Raw genomic sequence first — 24271 nt, 5'->3', positions numbered from 1 at the left:
AATTCAAGTTTTGGTTTAGATGGCTTTCTTCTTCGCACTTTGCTTAAGTTATTTAACAAATTGTATTACATTGCTTTTCAGGACATTAGGAGAAGAAGGTAGCTTGGGTGTGCTTGTTGTATATCTTTTCCACTCGTTGGCTTCACGGATTACAAAATTTCCTTCTGAACATCTGAGGGATCTGCATGATTTCTTTTCTTCATCCTCCTTAATCCTCAATGAGTGGGAATATGAATTTGCAGCACAAATATTCGATAAGTATTCTTGTAAAATATGGTTTCCTTGCTTGGTAAAGGTTCTGCAAGAAATAAGAGCACATAGTGAACAGGAATGGCTATTGCATGAACTATATTTGGCTATGCAGTTTATTCTATATAAGTTGCAAGATACTGAATTGGTTTTTGAGCTTGAGTCTGGGCAAGATGTGGATTATCTGCAGGTACGTTATTCTTGTATAAAGGATCATCAAAGTTCAATTTTAGCTTGAAAACTGTTTCAGAATTGTTGAATCCAGAAGCATCATTATTTGACCTTGATATGCAGAGCTAATAACTGAATTTTAGACCATTGTATAGTAGAATATAGCCATTGCATGCCTGTTGCATTGAGCGAGTACTGCATCAGCGAAGCTGGCGGTTCACTTATGGTCATTCTTAATTTTAAATTCTCTGTTCATTATCAATGTAAAAATTCTGGGCCAATTTTCCAATGATATGGTTGATGAATTATGTAATTTTACAGATTACACTTGGAAAACTTATGGAGCAGGTTGTTTTGCACTCGCAACTTGTCACTGTGAGATGCAAACAAGTCAGCATCACTTCAGATGTCATAAAAGCATTTAAAGATTGTGCTAATAAAGTACTAAAAACTATTACAAGGTGGATGTTGCCCTCTGCATACTTCAAAGGAATAACTCAGTTACTGGGGCATGCAGATGGAAGGGTGAAAAGGAAGGTAATTTATTCAGCTACATGAGCCATTCTTCTGTAATATGCACATTGTGGTTATGCATGCTTGGCATGAAGTGAAAATTTAATTGTAGTAGGAATGGAAGTTATAAACTGAAGACAACTTCACCTTTTGTTCTGTTAATGATTTCAAATGCTTTTACTTATCCAGCATTTCTCTTGATGATTATCTTCTATATTAATCTGGATGCCTGTGAATTGTTCTTTTACAAGACTCTAATTGATTAATTGTCAACTTTGTGAACAGACGCTTGGACTACTATCTGAAACTGTTAAGGACCATAGTTTGGTTCAGAAGGATCCCAAGGAGTTGAAAAAAATGAAGCAGAAGTTTATAGCATTTCCACTTTATATAGATGAAAGCTCCGCTCCATCGTTCAATGAGTTGTGTTTAAAAATAGTTGAGTTGATTGATAACACCATGGACGGTTCAGACAGTCCTGTGAAGCTTGCTGCAGTTTCCTCCCTTGAAATATTGGCCAAAGAGTTCCCATCTGATAACTTAATATACGGCACATGCCTCACAGTTATTGTAAAGCACATTGGCTCCGATAATTTGACCTTTTCTTCTGGGTGCATTCGAACCACAGGTGCTTTGATCAGCGTGCTTGGCTCCAAAGCACTATCTCATCTTCCCCTTGTTATGAAGCATATGATAGCCAGAGCTCATGAAATCTCCAATTGCCCCATTGGAAATTCCAAATATAACCAAGTTGATGTTTCTAAGGAAGTTACGTGCCACAAAGTGTCTCTCTTGCTGTCCATACTTGTCACTTTGGAGGCAGTTGTAGAAAAGCTTGATGGATTTCTGAATCCATATTTTGGAGATATCTTGGATCTTTTGGTACTTCATCCGGAATATTCTTTAGAATTAGATATGAAAGTGAAACTGAAAGCTGCTACAGTCCGAAAGCTTTTGTCAGAGAAAATTCCAGTAAGTTTTTGCTCATAAATATTTATCAGATACTGTACAACTACCTACCCTTGTTAATTTTCATGAAAATATTTACATTGCAGGTTCGCCTTATGCTCAAACCTCTGCTGCAAATATACTCCAGTTCTCTCAAATGTGGAGAATCAAGCCTATGTTTGGTTTTTGAAATGTTATCTAGTATGATTGGTGCTATGGATAGGTCATCTATAGGAACTTATCATGCAAAGCTATTTGAACAGTGCTTGATAGCACTTGATCTTCGCCGCCAATGCCCACAATCAGTCAGGAACATAAATGTGGTAGAACAAAGTGTCATCCATGCCATGATTGTTCTGACAATGAAACTTACGGAGACCATGTTCAGGCCTCTTTTCCTTCACAGTCTTGAATGGGCAGAGTCTGAATTTGAAGGAAGCGATCTTACGAAAAGCAGAAGTTTGGAACGAACCATTTCCTTCTATATGTTGGTGAGCAAACTTATAGAGCATCATAGGTAAGCCCTCGTGCATATTGATTTTCCCAGTTTCTGTTTCTGATTATGGTGTCTATTTTCTTTGCCGAAGTGACGCAAAATGACCATGATGCTACCTGGAATATTGTTGATGGGGAAGAAAGAAATGTTCCTCTATCACCTGCAGGGTTTGGTTGGGGATGGTCCTTTGTGATAGCTTGTGATTCAAAAGTTCTTTAACCTACTTGATTCTTGAATATTCGTAATATTCTTAGGGTCCATTTGGTTGGGGGGTACTCTGGCATGGGAAAATAAATCCCATGTCAGATTACTAGGTTTGGTACGAAAAGGAGACAAAAGAGATGGTAAAACAAATGGTAGATCCCATATCTATTTTTTGAAGGTAAAACAAATACAATCAAGGGGTGGTATTTGTTTTGATTACCAAATGAGGTAATCTGAAAATATCATTTCGTTACAAAAATTCTCACTTATATTATATTAATAATATTATATCAAAATTATATTAATATATTATAAATATATGAATATATTGATGAATAAATATTATTTATTAATAAATAATTAACATATATTTACTTATCAATAAATGTAGCATAGGATTTATTAATAATAAATATATTTATTTATATACCTAAATATATTAAAATTTATTTATAATAAGAAATACATTTTCTATTATATGTATAATTGATTTAAAATATTTAAATTAAACAGCATTTATATATATTTTAATATTCGAAATGGCCAATATTGATAACATTTATGTAAATGAGCCATAAATGCCCAACAAATGGATTGAGAAAAAATGTTATTCTTGGACCCTTTATTTAAGGGCATTGTTGGAAATTTGGCAAAATTTTCATATAAGATTACTTCTAACTAAATATAGTAATCTTTTTCTGATACCATTTTCCAAAGTAATTTTTTATCCTGCAATTATTTTCTTAGATAAATGATTCTTAGGAATCGTCAGAGTACCCAGTAATCTGATATAGCCCAACCAAACGAACCCTTAGATAATTTCAAGTCTTTTCTCTTGTAAATTCATTTCTGTTCATCTGATACAATGATTTGATGTCTTGTTGTTGAGTCATTGAAGTATGTGTAGAACTTGGTCCTTCTACAAGTATTTTAGAAACCTAATCCACAGACTTAAATTGACTAGTGAAAGATGATCTCCTTAATGCAAAGGGTCAAGGGGAACTTCAACTCAGCCAAGAGAGGATTCTTGAAAACATGGGTCCTGTAGCTCTCTATTTTTGGATCAAGGAAATTCTAAGGCAAACTTAGATTCCAACTAGTGCATTTAGGAAGCCTTAGAACATGAATATTTCATGTTTATGACTCCCATTCCTCCCACCCCTGAAGAGAGAGAGAGAGAGAGAGGTGCTGAAAACTACTTCACACTCATATCTTGCATGAGGGGGAAATTGTAATTGGTGACTGTTTTGACACTATGACAGACTTATGGAAAACCTGTACATTTTCATGCAACACCGATTGAAGTGATTCAAAATATGTTGGAATGGTGAACCCTTCTCTTAGATGGAGTTTTAGATTCCATTACTTGCTTCTGGAAACCATTGCCTCTGTCTCTGATTGTTACTCTTAGACAAAAACTTGCCTTTTGGGTTGCACTGATTCTGTCCTTGTTCATAAAACTTTAGCTGACCAATTTTACTATCTCATTTAGTTCTTTTCACACTTCGGGAGTTTTCAGCTTTTCTAAGGATGCTAGCTTTATCCATGAATTTTCCAACAATTAATTTCAGTGACATAGGCCTTTTTTAGACCTGTCACTAAAGAGATGATATAGGTGGTGGTCACATGTCACAACCAATGTAGGTTGAAGCCCCAGAACGACTTAACCAGAGGGCACTATAAGAATGTGGGAACCAACAATATGATCCAATGTGACAGTCTAATATCAGAAGATATTTAATGGTTAGTCACCATTGTTTGGTATAGGTTACATTATCAGAGAATCTGGCACTCATATTCCTTTGCCAGATGCTTATATTAGCAAGAAATCAGGCTAATGTTAGCAAACTAGGTAGTCTGAGTCATATTAGATCAGACTCCCAAAATTATGCTTTATTTACTATCTGATGAGCTTGAGTTATATTATGTAGTTGCTATTGAGCATAGACCAGCACAGAGTTTGGTTTCATTCTTTGTAATTTGAGTTATGTGGTGTAGTTCCAATATTGGCTGTTTAGAGCTCCTGAAGTATAGCATATCTTATGAATAAAGTTTCCTTATTCTTGCGTGGTGTGAGACCGTTGCGACTAAGAAATGAAGATTTTGAGTCCTTTTGAGTGAAAATCTGTATGGTGCACTTACAACAAATACACGCCCATGATTAAATTTCTTTGAACAAGAGAACTGCCTCTGTCATAGCAGCTTAAGCTAATTAATTTAGTTTCTCACTTTGTTAAAGCTCAACTTTGTTAAAATATTCTTACACTTTGAATTTGCGCTATTACTTTATTTTTCTTTTGCTTCTTTGGTCCATTAGAGGCTAGACAGAGAAAAGACAACATTCTGATAGGAAAATACATTCGCACCTGTGGCAAGATAGCATGGTTCACTGAAGATGTATAAAAATTCCTTTTCAGATATCATCATTTTCCTCTCTGCTAAGACTTCTTCCATCAATGGTATGTTTGAGGGTTGTCCCCTTCTGTTTGAGCTTAAACTAAACTAGAAAGGTAAGACTTTTTAGTCTAATCATTCCCCCTCTACTATGACTCCTTTCTTGTCAAGGGTATGTTTGAGGGTTATCCCTTTTTGTATGAGCATAAATAGCTTATCTAGGAAGGTAGCTTTTCTTAATTCAGTATACCTTCTTAAGAGTTGTGGCTGGCCCATCTTTGTTATCTGACCTAGGAAGTTAAATCTAGTTATGGATTCAAGTACCATGATATGGTCTTGCCTGTTCTTGTTGTATCGCATGTACTGCATTGGCCAGATATGGTCAGAGTTCCGGTGTATGTACCCATGTGTTGTACCTGTATTAGGTTTCTGGTGGTATGTCCTAGTTCGCCACGGGCTTAATTTTATAGCATGAGCTTTGGCATGTGGCTTAGCATGTGTTCGGCATGATATGGCGCTGAATGGTACCCGTCCATTAGGGCCTTGAAACTAATATCTGTAGGGGGTTCCCATGTGGTTGAGGGTTGGTTGTTAAATACTCATTCGAAAGTTGATCTTATATGGATAGGACAGGACTTACTGGTTAAAATCAATGTAGCTTCATAATTTATCTACCACGAAGGATGATTGTCTGCTATATCTATTGGTGCAGCATGTTTATCCAAGTCTTTGTCATAATTTCACATTGATGCCTTCTTATTAAGGTTCAATACCATAGATGTTCTGAAATCTTACGGCAATATGGCCATATAAATGTGATAAGGCTTACTGGTTAGGGTTAAGGTAGTTAGCTGCAGTGTTTCTAAAGAATCCGTGCATCTACAGTAACTAATGACAAGCATCTGAGAACAGTGATTTGTCTAAAACTACTATGCGAGAGTGGCCTGCCTGAAACTACTATGGAAGAGTATGTGCTCCAGAATCCTGTCCTTCGATTGACACAGGTGATACTTCCCATTTTTCCATTTATATACCCATTTTTTGCCAAGGTTTCTCACCAACACAATTTCTCCTAGTAACAGTTGTCCATAATTATGTTGAGACATGTGGCACTAAGTTGTCCAATCTTTCCCTCCAATAATGAAGGGAACCCCTGAAAGTCAGATAATGATAGCTGGATCTTTCAGAGAAATGGGACTGCTATAGCACCTCCTTTCCTGGTATTTGAAATATTTCCTTCAGTTAAAGTAGTTGACCTGCAATTGCTTCCTCTAGCTTTAAAGTAGAAAGCAATCTAGGACTGTAAACATGATTGCCAACTGAGTTCCTGAAAACATTTTATGCTATAAGTTCTGACTGATTTTGATTAATTACTAATGTCATTTTCCTGCTTATTCCTAGCAATTGGGTTTCAATATATAAAACATAGTAATATGTCCATCTGTTATAACCATAATATGTTAGGAGCTGGTTTGCTTAATCTTGATGGTAATGAAGTTTGATTCTTGTCAGTTAAATGTTTTCTTTATTGTCTATTCTTTTTTTTATTTTTCCCCCCTTTTCATGTTAACATCCAGGTGACATCTTTTCTTAATGCAGGTCCCTTTTTGTACCTTACTTCAAGTACTTGCTTGAAGGTTGCATACGATATCTAACTGAAGATCAAGATGCAGGTTTACCTACTTCAACACAAAAGAGGAAAAAGGCCAAAGTTGGGGACACACATAATCGTGGACAGGATAATGTTTTGTCAGCAAAGCAATGGCATTTGAGAGCACTGATTCTAAAGTCCTTATACCAGTGCTTCCTCTATGATACTGACCTGAAGTTTTTGGATTCCTCTAACTTCCAGGTTATCCTTTTCACCATTTAGATATCTGAAAAACATACAGCCGCATTTTGATATATGTTCATGTCATAATATCCTTCTCTTCCCTAAGAAATTTAGAATTGTTCTCCATTAGAAATTCTGGATTTCTTATATAGGTGTAGTAGAAGTTACGTTTCACATGGATTTATTTTATTAACCTGAAAGGTTGTCATTAAATCTATAATCAGCCTTCGCTTTTAGGGGAAGTATTTTGCTATACGTTTTTGACAGTATCATCTACCTCAACTCTTGCCATTTTAGGCAAGTTTTTAGTGCCAAATCTTGATTTATTAATTTTCAATGGGAATCCCAGCTTCGGACTTTGTTGAAAATAAAATCATGGTAAGATAAATAGGATTTACAACTTTTTAAACTTACTCTAATGCCTGGACACTTTCTAAAATAATTTCGGAATGAAAATTAAATACTTGGACATTGAATTGTTGGATGATCCTTAAGATAGTACTTATGCTGTCTTCAGCACAACACTTAAGGTAGATATGTGGAGTGCCTTGTTAATGGCACCTTATATAGAACTTGCATTAACTTTTCAAATGCTCATAATCTAAATTTTTGAGCGTGTTAATTGAAGTGTTTATTTTCTTTGCTTATTCCCAACCAGGGCCCATGAGCTGGTTTCAGTTTGGCCGAGCCAAACATATTCTTGTGGTTGTTTCCCCATTATTGTCTCAAGTTGCAGCAGTGGACATCTGGAAGTAACAAAAGATCTAAAGGAATTTAAATATGATAAAAGTTAGAAAATATAAGAGTACAGAGAGAAATAGGTATTACACAGTATAAACAACACCAAGTCCCACACTCTTTCGCTCGCACAGGAGGATCACATGCTGTTGGGTAAAACAAGTATGGAAAATGTAGGCATCATTAGATTGTATTGTATCATTCAAAATCTTTGTCTAATTTATCAGTGCCTGGTTTAGTTTGACATTATCAAAAAATTATTCCAACAAAATAAAATGCTAAAAATGTTTGTTTCACGTTTTCTATGTGATATATAGTTCCTTTGTTTGCTGGCAATGTAATTCATGACAATATGGATGTGTATAAAATTGTGAGCCTATAGGATATGAATTATCGATCATGCTAATGAAACAATAAGAACCTTTTTTTTTTGTAAAAATATATACTTTCATGAAGAAGTTGCAAGTCTGTCACATAGAAAACTTTGTATCCAGAATATTTGTCCATGAAGATTTAGGAGATCTTTAGGGAGTTATTAATTGTAATGAGCTTTTTTAGCTTCAAACTTGGAAGCTTGGGAGATGGATTTGAGCTTAAGCTTCAGAAATCCGATCTCATATCTTACTAATGCAGTCATTGGGTGGTCCAGTCTACTTTGGGAACAGCTAAGATTTCCCCCAAACCTTGAAAATGTTCTTTCTACATATTTTTTTTGTTTCCCTTGTAAATTGAATATTTTAAATTTTTAATGCTTCCAATTTTGTGAGTTTGTAAAATTCCAAGTTTATTCCTTTTTGCACAATTGCTGAAACCCTCTCTCCCCCCACACAGGATCGGTTCTGACCAAATGCCAAAACTGGCCTTGGTTTTGGATCAGTTTCAGCTCTATATTAGAACACTTAACTGTTGATTGCCAAGATATAATACCATGATTTTTACTTCAATAATTTTTGTTGAAATATATTAATTGAATTGTATTAGTGACTTATCAACTGGTTCTTTACTCAATGTCAAAACAAGCAAGCATGCCATGCAAGACATTTGGGACATTACTACACTTGGCTTAAGTACACAGCACCTATTCTAAACTACATGATATGATAATAATTGGTATATGTTTCCCTTCAATTAACTTTGAAATGATGATGATGGAATGTTGAAGCACCAAGAATTAAAATCATTGATATCTTTTTTTTTTAAAAAAAAATATTAAGATGGAATGTTGTAGCACCAAGAATTAAAATCATTTATATCTTTTTTTTTAGAAAAAATACTAAGTGTTCTAATTTTAAATGGTTTCCTTTTCCTTCTTGTTACAGGTTCTTCTGAGACCTATTGTTTCACAGCTTGTGGTGGAACCCCCTGCCTATGTTGAGCAATTGGTGGATGTTCCTGCTGTGGAAGAAGTTGATGAATCACTGGTATTGTGCCTGGGACAGATGGCTGTCACGGCACGCTCTGATGTTCTATGGAAGCCACTGAACCATGAGGTGAGCATAGATGCATTTTGTGGAGTCCTATTCTTTACTCTAATGTGCATTGTGACTTGTTGGAATATATAATAAATGATGAGCTTCATGTCCTTGTGCTTCTGAAAAGACAGTTCTCATGAGCTAATTCACTGACTTATTCGCATTGCAAATGTTTATTTATTAGCGAAAAAGATTCTAGTGAATTTCAGAACCTGTCAGGGACCTAGCGAATTTCCTTGAGGGGGTAAGAAAGCTAAGAAAGCTCACAGTTTTATTAGTTGATGGAGACTATGGTCATTTTGTTCTTTGTAAAGATATTACATGCGTAGGAAGTGAAATTCCTATTCCCAATTTTAGCCAGCAAAGCGAGATTTATTCCACTTTTTGTCATAAATTTGGTTTTGTGGTTGGCATATCGAAGAATATGAAAAATGCTACCACCTTGATTCTACTTTCATATAGTAATGGAGGCAACTCACTTGTAGAATGGCCGGCAGTTAATCATCTGGTTTTAATAAGCCATTTTTGGTTAATGTTGTCATCTTTTGTGAGGTTCCCTAGAAATATTTTCAGTGCGTGGAGTTTGGAATGGTGTCGAGACTCTGTAACCATTTTGTCATTTCTAGTTACCTTGTTATATTTCATGTTCTTTGTTAACTTATTTTACTAATAGACAGCAAAATGTTTGTTATTGGACTCATTAACTCAATTTTGAGGGAAGTTCATGTTAACTGGTTAATGTTGTCTTTGATCCCATCTTATAGAGACTATATTCAAGGTTCAGTTTGTTTTCTCACCCTGGCATCAGATCTCTAGTACATAGATACTATTGGTTATTTTAATGCAGGATGCTGCTGTTTGTAAAAACTAATCTGTCTGCTTGTTTTGGCAGGTGCTAATGCAGACAAGGAATGAGAAGGTCCGCCCAAGGATTCTAGGCTTGAAGGTCGTCAAGTACTTGGTAGGACACTTAAAAGAGGAGTATCTGGTGTTCTTGCCCGAGACGATCCCATTTCTTGGTGAACTGCTTGAGGATGTGGAGCTTCCTGTGAAAACTCTAGCCCAAGAGATTCTCAAGGAGATGGAGACCCTTAGTGGTGAAAGCCTTCGGCAGTACCTCTGAGAAGTTCAACACTTCGTTCTCTTTTTTCATTGATCAAATGTAAAAGGTCGAGCATATTTGCAGGTGGAGCCAGCCTGAAAGAGCTACCTCACTGCCATCATTATTCTAGTTCTTTTTCTGAATTTTTCATCTTTCTGATGACATACAAACTAGTATATGTAAATTAATCAATTCTTTATCAGAGATCAAATGTAAATTAACCCACCAAGCTTTTTTGACTAAAAATTTAAGTTAATTTCTTGATGGAAATCTCCTAATCGTCTATTTGACTTTGTAGCCCTTTTGGCAGCATAGCTTATACAGGTCGGAGAGGGCCTAAAATAGTTCAATGGTGAGGTGAAATGCGTAGCTGAATTCTTTGCTATGGTCGAATCAAAAGGTTAACTGTCTAGAACAGTTCAACTTGGCTTCAGATTGAACTCGGGAGACTGGTGACTAGAATTATACAGAGAATAATTTACACATACTGCTGTTTATGTTTCCCTTGGGATTTGATGGTTACCAAATTAGAACATGTTAGCAACATGCGAGCCGAGGATGTTAGACTTTGAGGACCCGGTTGATTGCAGAGATAATGCAAAAAATATCGATGGTTTCTTTTAAAACGAACCAAATCATGTCTTGTCCATGATGGGTAGCTGGACTGTTGCAATTTAGATTTCTTAATGGCTATGACTCGTGATAATGTTAACATACAAGCTGGGCAAGCTGAGCGGTGGGTTAAAGAGAGTGGACCTTGGATCGTTGACAGGTTACGCAATGGGAAACCTAAAACATTGACAAAATTTGCTGGTTGGTATGATTTATCCAATCCTTCCATAGGGTCTTCTCAATTTAGAGGTTCTCTACACCTGATGCCATGTTTGTTGGACACGTATGGAGGAGGAGGATGATGATAACAAGAATTTCAGCTGCTCATGTGGCATAGAAACTATGCTCAAGAAGTCTTTATACGCCTTGCAACATAATTGTCAAACCGATATCTAAATTTTTGGAAAAAATCCTCTCTCCGGTCAACTAGAATATACAATATTAATTAGCACGATAGGACTTTCATTTAACTATCAAGGAAATTATGAAGGTTGCTCAGTTGCACACGACATCAGAGTAAAACACTATGGTTCTTCGTTGACAGTCTTGCACATTGAGTAGTTCTACATCAAAAACTTCGAATTGTTTTGCACTGAAGAATGTAGAAGGTCCAACCTGTAATGAAAAGTATAATCGTCAGAATTTTTAACTGATATTAGCATAAGACCTGTCAACCAATAGAGCTGCTTGCTCGAGTTATACCCATTAATTACTATCCCAGTCCTTGTTTTCTTTGGCTGATGGAACATATTGAATTTCATGAATTTAGGTGTTTCAGGAGATTTCACCACACAATCAAACACTTGGTGTTGCAAAAATCATGACTTGCGTTTCTAAAAATCATTCTAAGCCATGATCAAAATTTAGTTCTACATTCAGATGCTCACAAAATATTCTTCACAGTGGTCTCACAGCAAACTAGGTAGCACTTTTTCCTAAAATCAAAGTGCTTGGAGGCATAAACTTTATGAGAATCGGCTCAATGCAGAATTATCCTTCACAAATGTAGAAAATTTGAGAGAATTTTTCTGATAACATCTAGGGGAAAAAAAAAAAAAACAAGAAAATGATAAAAGGTGTAACTTCTGCTTGTAGCTAGGTTAGGACCTAAAAAACATTGAATTCGTTGATCAATGGCAGAAATATTGTATACTATTGTTTGTTTCATGTATGATGACTTGGGTACTAGAGAGCATGTCATGCAGTGAAAAGTGATGATAACAAAGTAAGGACTCCAAATAAAACAATTGAACAAATAGAGAATACAGGGAATTCATCATGGGATGATTCATTAAATGCCACTCTATAAGTATTCAATTTCAGTAAGCCATATATCATAACAAACTTACTAGTATTTGTAACCTAACACTCCAAGGGAAGAAAACTTCTTGGAAAATATTATGGTTGGTGGACCAGAACTTGATGTCAAGTAGTTAAGCACCAAAACATAATGTTTACAATTCTGCAAAATTTCTCAAACACATGCACACTATTTCACTTTTGTTCCCGGTAGCAATCAGAACCTATAACTCTCTTCAAAACCAAGGGTTCAAGCCGTGCACTCTATTATGCATCTTCCTCTCTTCTGTCTCTTGCTAATCATCCCTTCTGCTCTTCCTATCTCTTCTTTTATCATTAATATATTATTTTCCTACCTTCCCTTTTGGGATTTTGTTCCAGGAATTTTAACCAACAAACAGTCACTCCTTGAAAAGATTTAGGCATCGGTCAGTAGTTGTATCAACCATATTGAAGATAGCCATAGCATTAGAGCAAGCTCCATTGAGATGCCTTCCTCTTCATCCTCTAATCATTGATCTTCCTTTTGCCTGTCTGTTTCATATATCTGATCAAATCTTGTCCAGAATATGAAAGAGGACATCAGATTTATAGGAATGAGTATAGAATGCTTATGGATTTCTTGTTGGGAGGTTAGCTAAAGCCTTTCTTTTAATGGGAGAAACACATATATTGCTGCAATGAGGTGAATATGCTGTTCCAAAAATGTTTGTGTGGATGTAGAACATGTTTGATGGCTGTGGCTCAAAACAGAATGATCAATCATGATGTTGCTAGTCTAGACTGGTCACTTGACTACACGAGTTTGTGCAATGTTTCCCAACATGGGGTTGTTTTGGTGTAATTTAAGTAAGCTATGTCAACCAAGAAGTTCTGCCTGTGAACAGAACAATCTCTGATAAGTCAAGTTTCTAAAATCTTGTGTATATTTCACACACGAGCGCACGCGCGCGCAGAGAGAGAGAGAGAGAGAGAGATTGGACTTCTAACAATTAAAGGAACACATTTAAGAAAATTTATGTGGAATTGCCACATGTTTGAAGCTTTAATAAATCCTTGATGACAAAAAGAAAAGGGAAATGGAATGAAATGGTTCATATGCAGCTTATAAATTCTGATTGAAATATAAACCAGTACTTGATATATGGAAAAATGATCTTTTCACAGTAGCACGTCATTAATTTACTTAAAATATCTGATCTCTATGTTTTACAAAAAAATGAAAATATCAACTTAGACACCATCCATGCAAGAGAATTCCAGGCCTGAAACTAGCATAGACAGGACTAGGCAGCTTAACAACCTTATATACTTATCCTATGAAAAAACAGAGAATAAGAACTACAGAAAACATCAAAGTATAGGACTTACTGGAGGGCCAAGTTCCGGAGGGATGATGATTCTTCGCTTCCCCCCTGGTCTCATGTCTCGTATTCCTTCTTCAAATCCTGCATTGACTTATATCATATTTAATGAATAGATATGTACAAGAAGATGCTAAAATGGCTCAACGTCTGGGCCTAACAGTCTTGCCTGGGACTAATGCTTTATTGCCCAACCGAATTTTGGCAGGTGCCCCCTGCAGGTAAGTGCTATCAATACGACGGCCTGATTCATTGTAACCAATGTAGTGAAATGTCACCTATTATCCAAAGGAACCAGCGTCAGTTACCTCCTTTAAGGCCTAGGAGAAGAATTTACAAATGAAAATAGTGAAATCTCTAAACTAAACATCTACAAAAGATCACAGAGCCAGGTGAAAATGCTCATTTATCTTCAAAAGCTTGATTCCCAGATATTCATAACATCAGATAGAAGATATTCTTCCGTACTTTGGCAACTATGGCCTGTACGAGCCACATTTTGAAGGGTGAAGTATGCAATGTCCCTTCAAATTTCCAGAGGGAGAGAAACAACAGGCTCAGGACTTTGGATTATAGCCAAGCCATGCAGGGTACTAAAGGTAATCATTAAGCTCATGACAAATACGAAATAACAGGATAAAGAGCTTGGGAAGAAGGGATTTGTTCGGATTTTGTTTCACAATGTACACTGCACTGGGAGGAAAATATAAATTGATACATGAGCAGTGCTGAAGTGACAGGTCAATCGGCTGAAATATACTTTATGGAGCAGCAGAAGAGTAACACACCAGCATCTAACTTTTCCTTGCAAGATTTCTGTGTTACATTTATGTTAGCCCTTTTTTCTCTTATGACTCATATATATATTACTTGTTTTGTCCTAGAAACTTTTGACAAGTGCGACTGTCTGATAGGGGGTCGTTATTGCAGGTACAGGATTGAAAAAAGGAACTTAAGAGCAGCAGGACCATCAGAACTGAGGTCTTGATGTAGGAAACCAGAAGACATGGGGAGTTGGAACTTGGAAAAGGGGCTTTTGTTATATGAGTAGCTGGTAGGAGAAGACATGTACTGTGATGACAGGGGGCCAGTGATCCACATCAATGTAAATCAACGAGTTTTGCGTTCCCTCTATCAAATTTTATGGCCCCGGCAGTGTCTTCTTGCACCTCAAAAGAAAAAATGACATGTAGACTCACTTAACACATAAAAATAAGTAAACTGAATCATTATTAAAGTCACAGAACGAATTCTTAAAACATCTCTGCAAGAGAAGAGGACATCCTTTTTTTCTGCTTTCATTCTGATCAACAACATTAATAAGCATAATAAAATTATGACTCTTACAAGACAATGAAAGGAAAAACCTGTTGACCATCCTTTGGGCAATCACCTTTACCAACTTGTATATCAAGATATATCAGTCCAGAGTCACGCTTTACATAGTTATCAGATGTCACAACTTTGACTTGAAAACCTGAATTATGTTCCATGGGCAAGAGTTAGTCTAATAGATTCTAGAAATAATGTCTCTCTATATCAAATTTAGATGACCTAGCTTACATGTATCCAGCATGGACACCTCTAACAGGGAAATAAAATGAACAGGTAGAGCACAGAAATTTTGCATATCAATTATCACCATTTAGGCACCATAACACTTAGCGAGATATTTTAATACGACATCATTGCAAATATTATTCAACCATGACTTGTGGATGACGAGATATATATCCATTCTAAGTGTGTCATCCCCTCTTTCTTTGTTTTTTTTTGCTTGTTTTTTGGTCTCCAATAGTCTACCATATAGCATATTCATCATTGACATATGAAACACCCATTCCAATTTGTTTCCCAATATGCTGGATTTCTGCTCAATTAGAGGTTTATCAGAGTAATGGAGATATAGAAACATCACCAACCATTGTGCATGTGTTAACTGAAAGTTAAGTAAGCAACATCGACTTTTCAGCATGTGAAAGCAAATAAAGAAACAACTAATATTCAAAATTTATCGTACACATAATTGCACTAAATGAACCGTCACCGCCCAGGCCTTAATCCATGAAAATAGGATTTGCTATGGAATGCAACTCTAGTTTAGAAGGTTATAGGGAATGACTAAGCAGAACTTTAACTGGAGCAGTTAATTCAAGGATCGTTGTAGCAGTACCGAGGTCTGTACCGGTTGACCGGCGGCACGGTTCAGTACACCCCCGTGCTGTCCCATGCCAGACCCGTATTGACATAGCAGAGAGGGCAGGGGAGTGAGAACGGGAGAGAGAAAAAGAGAGGGGGAGGGAGGGAGAGGGAGAGAGAGGAATGGCAAAGGTCGGTGAAGCGCGGTCCAAACATGGTAGAGAGGGTGGGGGAGAGGAAGAACGGGAGAGAGAAAAAGGGAGAGAGAGGAGGGCAGAGAGGGAGAGAGATGCAGAGTGGTGGATGGCTAGCCCCTTGCCGACTTTACTTAATATTTTTAAAATAAAAAAAGAACCCTATTTGAGACCCTTGTTTTGAACAAAATAGAGGTCCGGAGGGTGGAGCTTCTCCTCCGCCCCTCCGCAACCCTCCCCGACCGTCCCACCCTTCATCTCTTTCCCTCCCTCTCCCTCCCTCCCCCTCTCTCTCTTTCCTTCTCTCTTTCCTTCTCCTTCTCCCCCTCCTTCACTAGTTTCTCATTTTGAATGCCGGAACTATCCCGGTCAGTTGCTGGTACGACTCGGTATGCCCCAGGTGGTTCGAGACAATTACACATTCCTTGGATTAATTTAATGTCAACTTTGTAACATTTACTTCCAAGTGCATGGCCAAGGCAACGTTGGGGTCATGCTGTGAAACCTAGGTAACTAGTGGTACTGAAACCTACCTGGTTGTTCACAATTTAAGTTTATGCAACCAAGGATCAACCCTTCAAAATTACCCTAGACTTTGAAGAATCAAGAGAACGGAGGATAACAAGTTTTGGCATCCCGACTTGCGTTCACAAATGTTAAATTAAAGAATAAAAATGGAATAGTCCCATCTATTTTAGTTGTCTATTGCATTCACATTTTGTATTTGAGGGCCATATCCTTTTATAATTCTAAATGCTATGCTACTACCCTCAATAGTGGAATTATTGCACACATGCAACTTTATTTACTTGCCATCAGACTTAGTAAAGCTTTAATTGAAAAAGGCTCAGTGTGATAGATGCACCAGAGATAATTACATCAGCCATCAATCTCCTTTAATAATACCAAGTTCAATTTTTAATGCTTCTGTAAAGTAATTGGTACCAAACAACCTAATCGTCTGAAAACAAGTTTCTTGAGTACTTTGAGCACTAATAACTTTGGGGGTCATAACAGCCTCCTTCAGGGGGCTTACAAAACTGTATTTAATTAGTTATCAGCTATCAGAATATTATGAGTTAAGCGACGCCTTGTCAATTGAACAAATGGAACCGGAAAAGAAAAGTCATAGTTCCTTCAAGCTCGGGAAACTAAGTGATCCAAATCTTTTAAATAGGTTTTTTTTTTTTGTTCTTTCATTTGAGTTTTACTAATTCTTCTGTAGAATATGCCCTTCATATGACTTGAATGAATCCAAATTTGTTCAAATTCAATGTACTCTTTTTTTATTCAAAATACTTTCTATGCTCTTTGTATTTATTTCATGTAAGTTTAAACACTCCATTTCGTGTTTCTTCCCGACCCTCTTTTGCACACAACTTTAGCATCTTAAATTTCTCTTAAAACTTTTCACCCATTTTGCATGTCTATCTACTCCCTTTCTTGGTTTGCAAATCATTTCTAGGTGTCAATATGATCTTTCCTATATGAGATTTGTTGATGAATCATTTCTTACTCTTATTTTCACCCATTTTGGGTTTAGTAATCTCAATGAAGAACCTGATTTCTTTGATCCTTTATGTTACTCCACGTCTATTTCTTGCCTTGTATCCACCCAGGTGTCAGGTTCTACTGTTATGGCTGCTTACTCCTACCATCATATAATACATGGATACCCAATACTAAACTAAGCAATGAAAAAAATTAGGTGCACATATCATTCCATGATGTGCTCATCTTGTTAGAAGGGTCATGTGGGATGACCACGATGACTTCAATTGAAACTCATTTATCTTATATCAGATCTCCAGCTCTAGCTATGCCTTATCCTAACATAACTGCCAACAACATCAAATCAATTAGTTGCTGCTCATGTTTAATGGAAAAATTTGTCATCTTCCTGACAATTTGGCAGACATGGGCTTTACCTCCAAGGCTCTATGTGCCACTAAGAGGTGCTTGCTTTGTGATAGTCTAACGATGCAGTTTAATAGGAGATTGATGTATGCATTTTTAACATTTGGATATTAACACAAAATCTATGGTATCGTGCTAGGACATGGTCCATCTTAGTAAGTAAAGTATCACAAGATGGTATCTTTTAACATTAACCACAATAAAATGACTTTCTTTTGGAGAAATAGAAGTTGTTGGACTTAGTAAAATTGGTATTTGGTACAATCATAGGCATATTGTCTCACAAATTACTTTCTCATCCTTTTTTCGAGTTTTGGAATACGAAACACCTGTTAAACATTAAAAATTATGCTTCAAGGTCTAAAAAGCTCACATCTTAAGGCAAGGCAAGGATAATAATATTGAGGCATCTGCCAAAAGGTTAACATTTAATGCTGACGAGGGCTTACACTTGTGCGGCTCTATGTTGGGAGATTTGGAAAGAAAGAAATGCAAGAATTTTCACTAAGAAGAATTCATCCATTTATTTTGTTCTTCTAACGACACTACACACATTCGACCCTTGGGAGAAGTTATGCTCCAAGATACTGATGGAGGGTCATGCTAAATTGTGCAGCAGCCTAGGGTCTTTGGTGCAACAATCATTTTACTGATGTGGACCGATTCTGTTGCATTTGGCCTTTCTTACTTGTTTCCTATCAATCACCTTTCCTCTCTTCTCCACTCTTCTACATAATTACTTACTTCAATAAATAGGGGGAAGCTACTTACTTCTTCCATTTTCTCTCTCTCTCTCAAAAAAAAAAAAGATAAGGGCTTACACTTTTGCAAAGTGAGAAATGGGATAAACAATTTTCAAGGTAAATAAAAACAGTCATCATTTTGTTTTTGTATAACTTACTTTTAATAAAGAGATAATAGTTAAATGAATTTAATGATAATTATGTACCTTTTTAAAGGTCTTAACAAGATTCGTGAAATCGGTATTGCGACCCGAGGTTGGTATGTTATAGTACCATACATATTGACACACAATATGCATGCCGATGCCGGTCAGGTTCTGATTCACCAATCTAGAATTTTTCCTAGATCCGAAAGAGAGAGGGTGGGAGGAAAGGTGGTCCAGCATCCTATCGATCCATGACTGCCACGGGTTAGATCTAAGCCACTACATGGGGTTTTCAAGGTGGATCACCAATGAAGCAGAAGCCGGTGGCGATGGAGAAGGTCTCAGAGGCAAAGATTGTCAGCAAGAAGTTGGGCATGGTGAGAGTGAGCAACAGTGAGAGAGAGAGAGAGAGAGCAGGAGAGAGAGCAAGAGAGAAGTGAGAAAAGAGAAGTCGGGATAGGGTTTAGGGGGATGGGGAGGGGTACTTATAACCCTGATTGGTTTGGCCCAGCTGAATCGGGGTGTTACAGGGCTGAACTGGGCAATTCTGTTCGGTCCATACCAGTTTTAACCAGTTTATGTGCTGCAATAAACTAACTTGCAAAACCGGCTTATTTTTGCATTGGTTTGGTACGGTATGTCCCGACCCGAGCGGCTCAAGTTAGTTCTGCAGATATTGGGTATTAGCACATTTAAGAAAGATATTAAAGATAAGGGGTGATAATTAAATTGACTATTGTTGAGCATTCCCTTGGACAGACAAAATAACTAACGCTCCCTTTGTGGACTCAAGTTTGTAACTTAACAACTGAAACCCATGAAGCCTTTGGCTCCAGACTCACCAGAGATGACAAATGATGTACATCAACCTCTGTGTTTCCATTTAGAGCCATGATATTATGTGCGTTGCCTCTGCATCTATCCTTTTTTTATACAAACTCATGAATAAATGAACAGGCAAAAACATGAACAAATTTATGATGCCAAGAATGTTATTTCCAAAATAAGTGAAGCATCATATGTTTTCTAAAGGATAACATGTTATATGATAAGAGAAAAAAATGTCAATTAGCACTACACCAGCAAAATGATCTTGGTGCAGGCCCTAGGACATTAAGTCTTGTGCCAAACCTGCTTGGATGTCTGATTCATCCAAGTCTGGAAAAGTTGCTTGCAATTTGAAAGGAAGCAAAATATCCTAAGAAGTCCAAAAGTATGCAGATTTTACTTGTTCAGAAACTTCATATTAATAATTAGACAAAGTCATCTTAAGTTGCGACTTATATTTGTAACAGTAGAACGAAAATTACAAACTAAAGCAAAAACATCCACGAAAGATAAGTGTGAGGAAGATCCATCCCTTTTGTCATTAGTCCTCTAATATGCGGCAACCAATTTCTTATATTAGTGGTCTTCATAATCCAAATGGACTTGAGCAACTGGTTAAATGCACTCTAGCAAACGAAAATCTCCAAAATCAAAAAGTAAATATTCCTCAAAAAGCTGGCAGTTAATGGTGTTTTACTACCCCATGTGAGTCGTGTCATCTACTAATACTAATTCTCCAATTTACTCCTGATTTTTTTTTTAATAAGACATCACATGAACTACTAAACTATTGCAAATGTCTCATCAAGATAGTTCATAAAGCAATAGTCCTCCTCCGTTATCATTTTAACCATACTTCAACTTTGAAACATTCATTAGAATTGATTCTTGAGTAGCCCCTCAACAATAAATAATTTTATCCATGCATGCATATAAAAAGAATGGCAAAAGGAATCAAGATTTACCTTCTCTAATAAAATTTGGGAAGTCCTCGGGCGCATTGTTTGCCTGCTGCATCTTCTTGTTCTGCTCAAACAAGCGTTTCTCATCATACGGGCTTCTACTTTTCACCTTCCCAGAGGCAGCTAATGCCACCAAGAGGCCCGAAGAAACAAACGAGAGCGCAATGATAGCTCTCCGGCTTCTACTCTCCTCCCAATTCCATGTACCAACACTCCTTTCTTCGCCCCCCAAGAAACTATTTCTCACAAACAAAGCATCAAACAGTCAACACAGTCAATTAGTATAAAAACGCCAAGAATCATCAACTTGTGCCAACCGTGAGGATTTCTTTACCATTGTGCCTGTTTCTTTTGGAATTTAGAAGACCCAATGGCTACCTTTATCGGTAGAAATTTTCCTGCGACATGGAAATCGTATAATAACACCAAGAATTATATCAATTTGCGCAAAACATGAGAATCCGTGCCCACAGAAGAAGCCCAAAAAAACGAAAGAAGGGAAGATGTAAATGGGAAGATAGAGGGAAAGAGGGACGTACTAGGAGGTGAAGGTAAGAGAGAAGGAGAAGAAATAGTAATCTGCATGGTTCTCTTCTCTTCTTTTCTCTTTCTCTTTCTTTGTTCCCCCTTTCTTTGTAAAGTTTCAGGCCACCGACGGCGGCGGCATCCGGCGTTATCTCCGTGGAATCGTTTCTTCCGTCCTTCGCAGCGGACGGAAGGCCAGAAGGGGTGGGTGGCAGCTCCAGCTGCAAGCCTGCTTCTCCTTCGCAAGCCGCGGCAACCACCTCTTCGTGACTTTATCCTCTCCCCATCTCCAGTGGGGCTGATTGGGCCGTCAGATTGCCGTTTTCCCGAAGCTGATGGGCTTTCTTCACGCACATGGGCTGGCCGTTTGGGCCGTCTGATTGCCTCTGTTCCCGTTTTTCCAAAGCTGATGGGCTTTCTTCACACACATGGGATGGCCGTTTGATGACACAAGGGCACTGATTAAATTGCATCACAGTACACCGGTGTGCCCGGTGGGTAGCATATATGATGGTTCCAGGCAACCTGTCGTCATTGCCATCTTTTCTGTTTATTAAAATAAACGATAATTTTTAAATACAAATCTTTCTCTCTTTTTTTTGATTTTTTTCCTGGATATCCTTTCAAATTGATATTTACATGCATACCCTCGTAAAACACTTGTTTTGCTATTTTACTCTTTTTTTTATTTTTATTTTTACATATGTACCTGTGCTATCTAACGCCGTTAAAAAATTAACTGTTTTAAATTAAAATGACTAAAATATTCTTAATGAGTAGATGTGCAAAAAGAAATATTTATAACGCGATCACGATAGGAGACAAAAAAGTAATTTTAAAATTTTATTTTATTTTTAATTAAAATAAATATGGTTTTTATTAACGGTGTTAGAAGAATCATTATATTAGGGGCATTTGTGTAAAAATATTGTTTTATGAGGATAGAAAAATAAATATAAATTTAAAGAGAGTAAAAATTTCTTTTTTTTTGAGCCCAATGGCATGTAGCACTATGAACCACGGTGGCGCTGTGGGCCAAATTTGTTTATATGAGGCCTGCAATCATTGAACTGGATTTAGTGTTGGATATTTTTCTCTGTTTCATAGGTATGGTGATTATCTATACATACCTCTTATATAAGTTCTTGGAGTTGTCGTGTTTTCTTGCACATTCTATTCATAATCCAACATCATGATATGTAAGCATTTTTGATAGTAAAGCCGCATCTTAATTTTACTAGCTGCTGTAATGAAGATGGTTATGACACTTTTATATCTTGGTTACTTATTATGAGATGTGGAGTAGATTTAAGATGATAGATTATAGCTGTTAACTCTCTGACTGATCTTTTTGACTAACAATCGCCGTATCCTCTCATTCACCTAGTTAGAAGAGTCTTTAAAGTTTCAATTGGATGCAGTTCTTTCCCAGAATTAAAATGATAGCCGTGGCACAAAGCCCATTTTAGCAACTCAAATGATCAGAAGTCTTCTCTGTATTCTTTTTTTGCCATCAGGCAAGCTAAAAGAGCTGTCCGTGAAGGCATTAAAGTATGAAAGCTAATTATGACAGAGAAGAACTGGGATGGAGGATATGCTATTTTAATTTGGTAGGTAAGAGTTGCCATGTTAGTTGAAATGTCTGCTCTACTGGCAGAGAGCTTATCGATAGCTTTGCTGATGCACTACCGGACCAGTCAACAACTTCAGAATTGGCAGGGAACCAGATTTTTTCGGTGCAGCCAGCCATTTGGATGCTCTTTTATACCATCACAATTCTTAGCTCATAAAAAAAGAACTTTGTCATGTCTCATATAATTTTCTTATAAAATATAAAAATTTTATTTTTATTAAAAAATTATTTTTCACAACATCTCTCAAAATAACTAAATACGAAATATATTTTTATTTTTTTATTAATTGTTTTTTTGCAAACCAAATAAATCTAGTGAGACCTGGTTTGCTTCTTATTCTTTGGATTTTTTTTTTTTTTTTTTTGCATCAAAAACCTTTCCTTTGAAGCTGGCATGCCTTGTTCTTTTTCTTGTTCTTTTTTTTTTTTTTTGGTAAAAATGGTATATCATATAACTCTAATATAAGCATATCTTGTTAAATCAAAAAAAAGTAAAAAAGTATAAAAAAAAGAAGAATATTCCTCGTGGATGTGCAGACCTGTTCTTTGGTTAGAGAGACTTGCACGAGTTTCTATTTATATTGCTCACATACATGCTGCTCCATCTAGCTTCTTCTTGTCCGCCATTTCGAGCAAAATCTCATCCACTAGGTCTTGTTGCTACCTCTGTGATCCTTCCAGTTCCTCTGGCAAGTAGTTTTCTGTGCATAATTTGGAGGCTTTTGATTGCTGACATATTATTCCTTGATGCGGCTGCCCGTCTCGGAACTCAAAACTCCTGGTCATTTCATGTTGACCGAATCTTTTCTAAATTCTGTTTCTCTTCGTATTTGCAGCTTGAGTCAATTCATTGATCTCTCACAATCTTCTTATTTCGCGTCATTGTTGACCACATTTCCTTGTTATTGTCTTTTTTCTGTGTGTGATTGGAGTAGGATGGGTTTCCCTTTTATAAGGTATGCATGCCAACGGCACTTACATATGTACTTTTTAAATATATAGAATTATATATAATTTTTGCAAAATTTTAAATGTCTACATGTTAAGAATATTTCAATTATTTTAATTTTAAAGCCCTAATATCTTATTGGCCTTAGATAATGTGGATACACATGCAGAGAGAAAAAAAAAAGATACACATTTAAAACAAATATTTGATATAACTACATATATAAATATTAATTTTAGAAGAGTATTAATGCTAATTTCAACATTTAGGAGGGTATGTATATAAAAAAAAACTTTAAAATATAATAAGTGAAAATTATGTATAGTCTTTTAGGCAGCAAAAAGTTTTTTGTACTTGGATCTTCGAGGGATATCGTATGGACATAAGCAGCCTATTTTAATGCCTTGCCCTAAGAGCGAAGCAACTAAATTATACTAAATAACAAGTGCAAATGAAATATCTGACATCATAATCTCTGAACGGTGAACTTGACTATAAATAGCAGGCCCTTAGTCAATAAATATTATATATATATAACATTCATTGGATAAGGACCTGCTATAGATATAGAAATTTGAGACTTTCTTAGAATCATCCCACCGCTTTGAGTCCCCCGTATTGTGTCCAAAGATCTTAGTATTATAGAATAGATAAGACTACCAAGCTTATGTTTTCTATTCGAAAAATGCTTAGAATTTTGACCTTCTTTTCATACTATTTTTCTCCTTGTGTACACCCTCGGTTATGAACTCCTATGCCGAAACCAATAAGATCACACATTTTCACATGGTCTTTGTTCTCGAAAGCTTTTGTTTAGTTCAGAATCTTAGACCGGAATT

The 24271-nt window shown here is 36.5% G+C and overlaps 2 protein-coding genes across 5 annotated transcripts in view; one reads left to right on the top strand and one right to left on the bottom strand.

The window, feature by feature from the left end:
* Positions 1 to 10391, top strand: part of LOC103716322 (ARM repeat superfamily protein) — a 37328-nt gene extending 26937 nt beyond the window's left edge. The window contains exons 33-39 of the mRNA XM_008804274.5: positions 82 to 439; positions 742 to 957; positions 1219 to 1905; positions 1989 to 2398; positions 6575 to 6827; positions 8867 to 9037; positions 9912 to 10391. Of these exons, the coding sequence (XP_008802496.4) occupies positions 82 to 439; positions 742 to 957; positions 1219 to 1905; positions 1989 to 2398; positions 6575 to 6827; positions 8867 to 9037; positions 9912 to 10142 (2326 nt within the window). The 3' untranslated portion in view covers positions 10143 to 10391. The remainder of the gene's footprint in view (positions 1 to 81; positions 440 to 741; positions 958 to 1218; positions 1906 to 1988; positions 2399 to 6574; positions 6828 to 8866; positions 9038 to 9911) is intronic.
* A 656-nt stretch (positions 10392 to 11047) lies between these two features.
* On the bottom strand, positions 11048 to 21114 carry LOC103716323 (FKBP-like peptidyl-prolyl cis-trans isomerase family protein). 4 transcript variants are annotated; one of them, XM_008804275.6, is made up of 7 exons: positions 20865 to 21114; positions 20660 to 20723; positions 20329 to 20561; positions 14764 to 14873; positions 13566 to 13674; positions 13404 to 13480; positions 11048 to 11348 (listed from the first exon to the last, which is right to left on the bottom strand). In XM_008804275.6, the coding sequence occupies exons 1-7, from the start codon at positions 20908 to 20910 to the stop codon at positions 11229 to 11231; spliced, it is 759 nt and encodes a 252-aa protein (XP_008802497.4). In that variant the 5' UTR covers positions 20911 to 21114; the 3' UTR covers positions 11048 to 11228. The 4 variants fall into 4 exon arrangements, with proteins under 4 accessions (XP_008802497.4, XP_088574844.2, XP_088574842.2 ...); XM_088718718.2 differs by lacking the exon at positions 11048 to 11348 and adding an exon at positions 11997 to 12566 and having other exon boundaries at positions 20865 to 21090; XM_088718716.2 differs by lacking the exon at positions 11048 to 11348 and adding an exon at positions 12385 to 12562 and having other exon boundaries at positions 20865 to 21090.
* Positions 21115 to 24271: the final 3157 nt, after the last annotated feature.

Source organism: Phoenix dactylifera, chromosome 3 (genome assembly GCF_051530095.1).
Source record: "Phoenix dactylifera cultivar Ajwa chromosome 3, Ajwa_hap1_PhDact_Kaust_v1.1, whole genome shotgun sequence".
NCBI lineage: Eukaryota > Viridiplantae > Streptophyta > Magnoliopsida > Arecales > Arecaceae > Phoenix > Phoenix dactylifera.
Note: the sequence above shows the minus strand (reverse complement) of the source record. Positions and strands in the feature narration are given on the sequence as shown.

Excerpts from the sequence above, each read along its gene's own strand:
- LOC103716323 (XM_008804275.6), bottom strand. The coding sequence starts at position 20,910 with ATGCAGATTACTATTTCTTCTCCTTCTCTCTTACCTTCACCTCCTA. Across the intron at positions 14,874-20,328 it reads CCCAAATTTTATTAGAGAAG|GTTTTCAAGTCAAAGTTGTG; the intron begins GTAAATCTTGAT and ends AACATAATTCAG. Across the intron at positions 11,349-13,403 it reads CTCCGGAACTTGGCCCTCCA|GTTGGACCTTCTACATTCTT; the intron begins GTAAGTCCTATA and ends TTTTCATTACAG.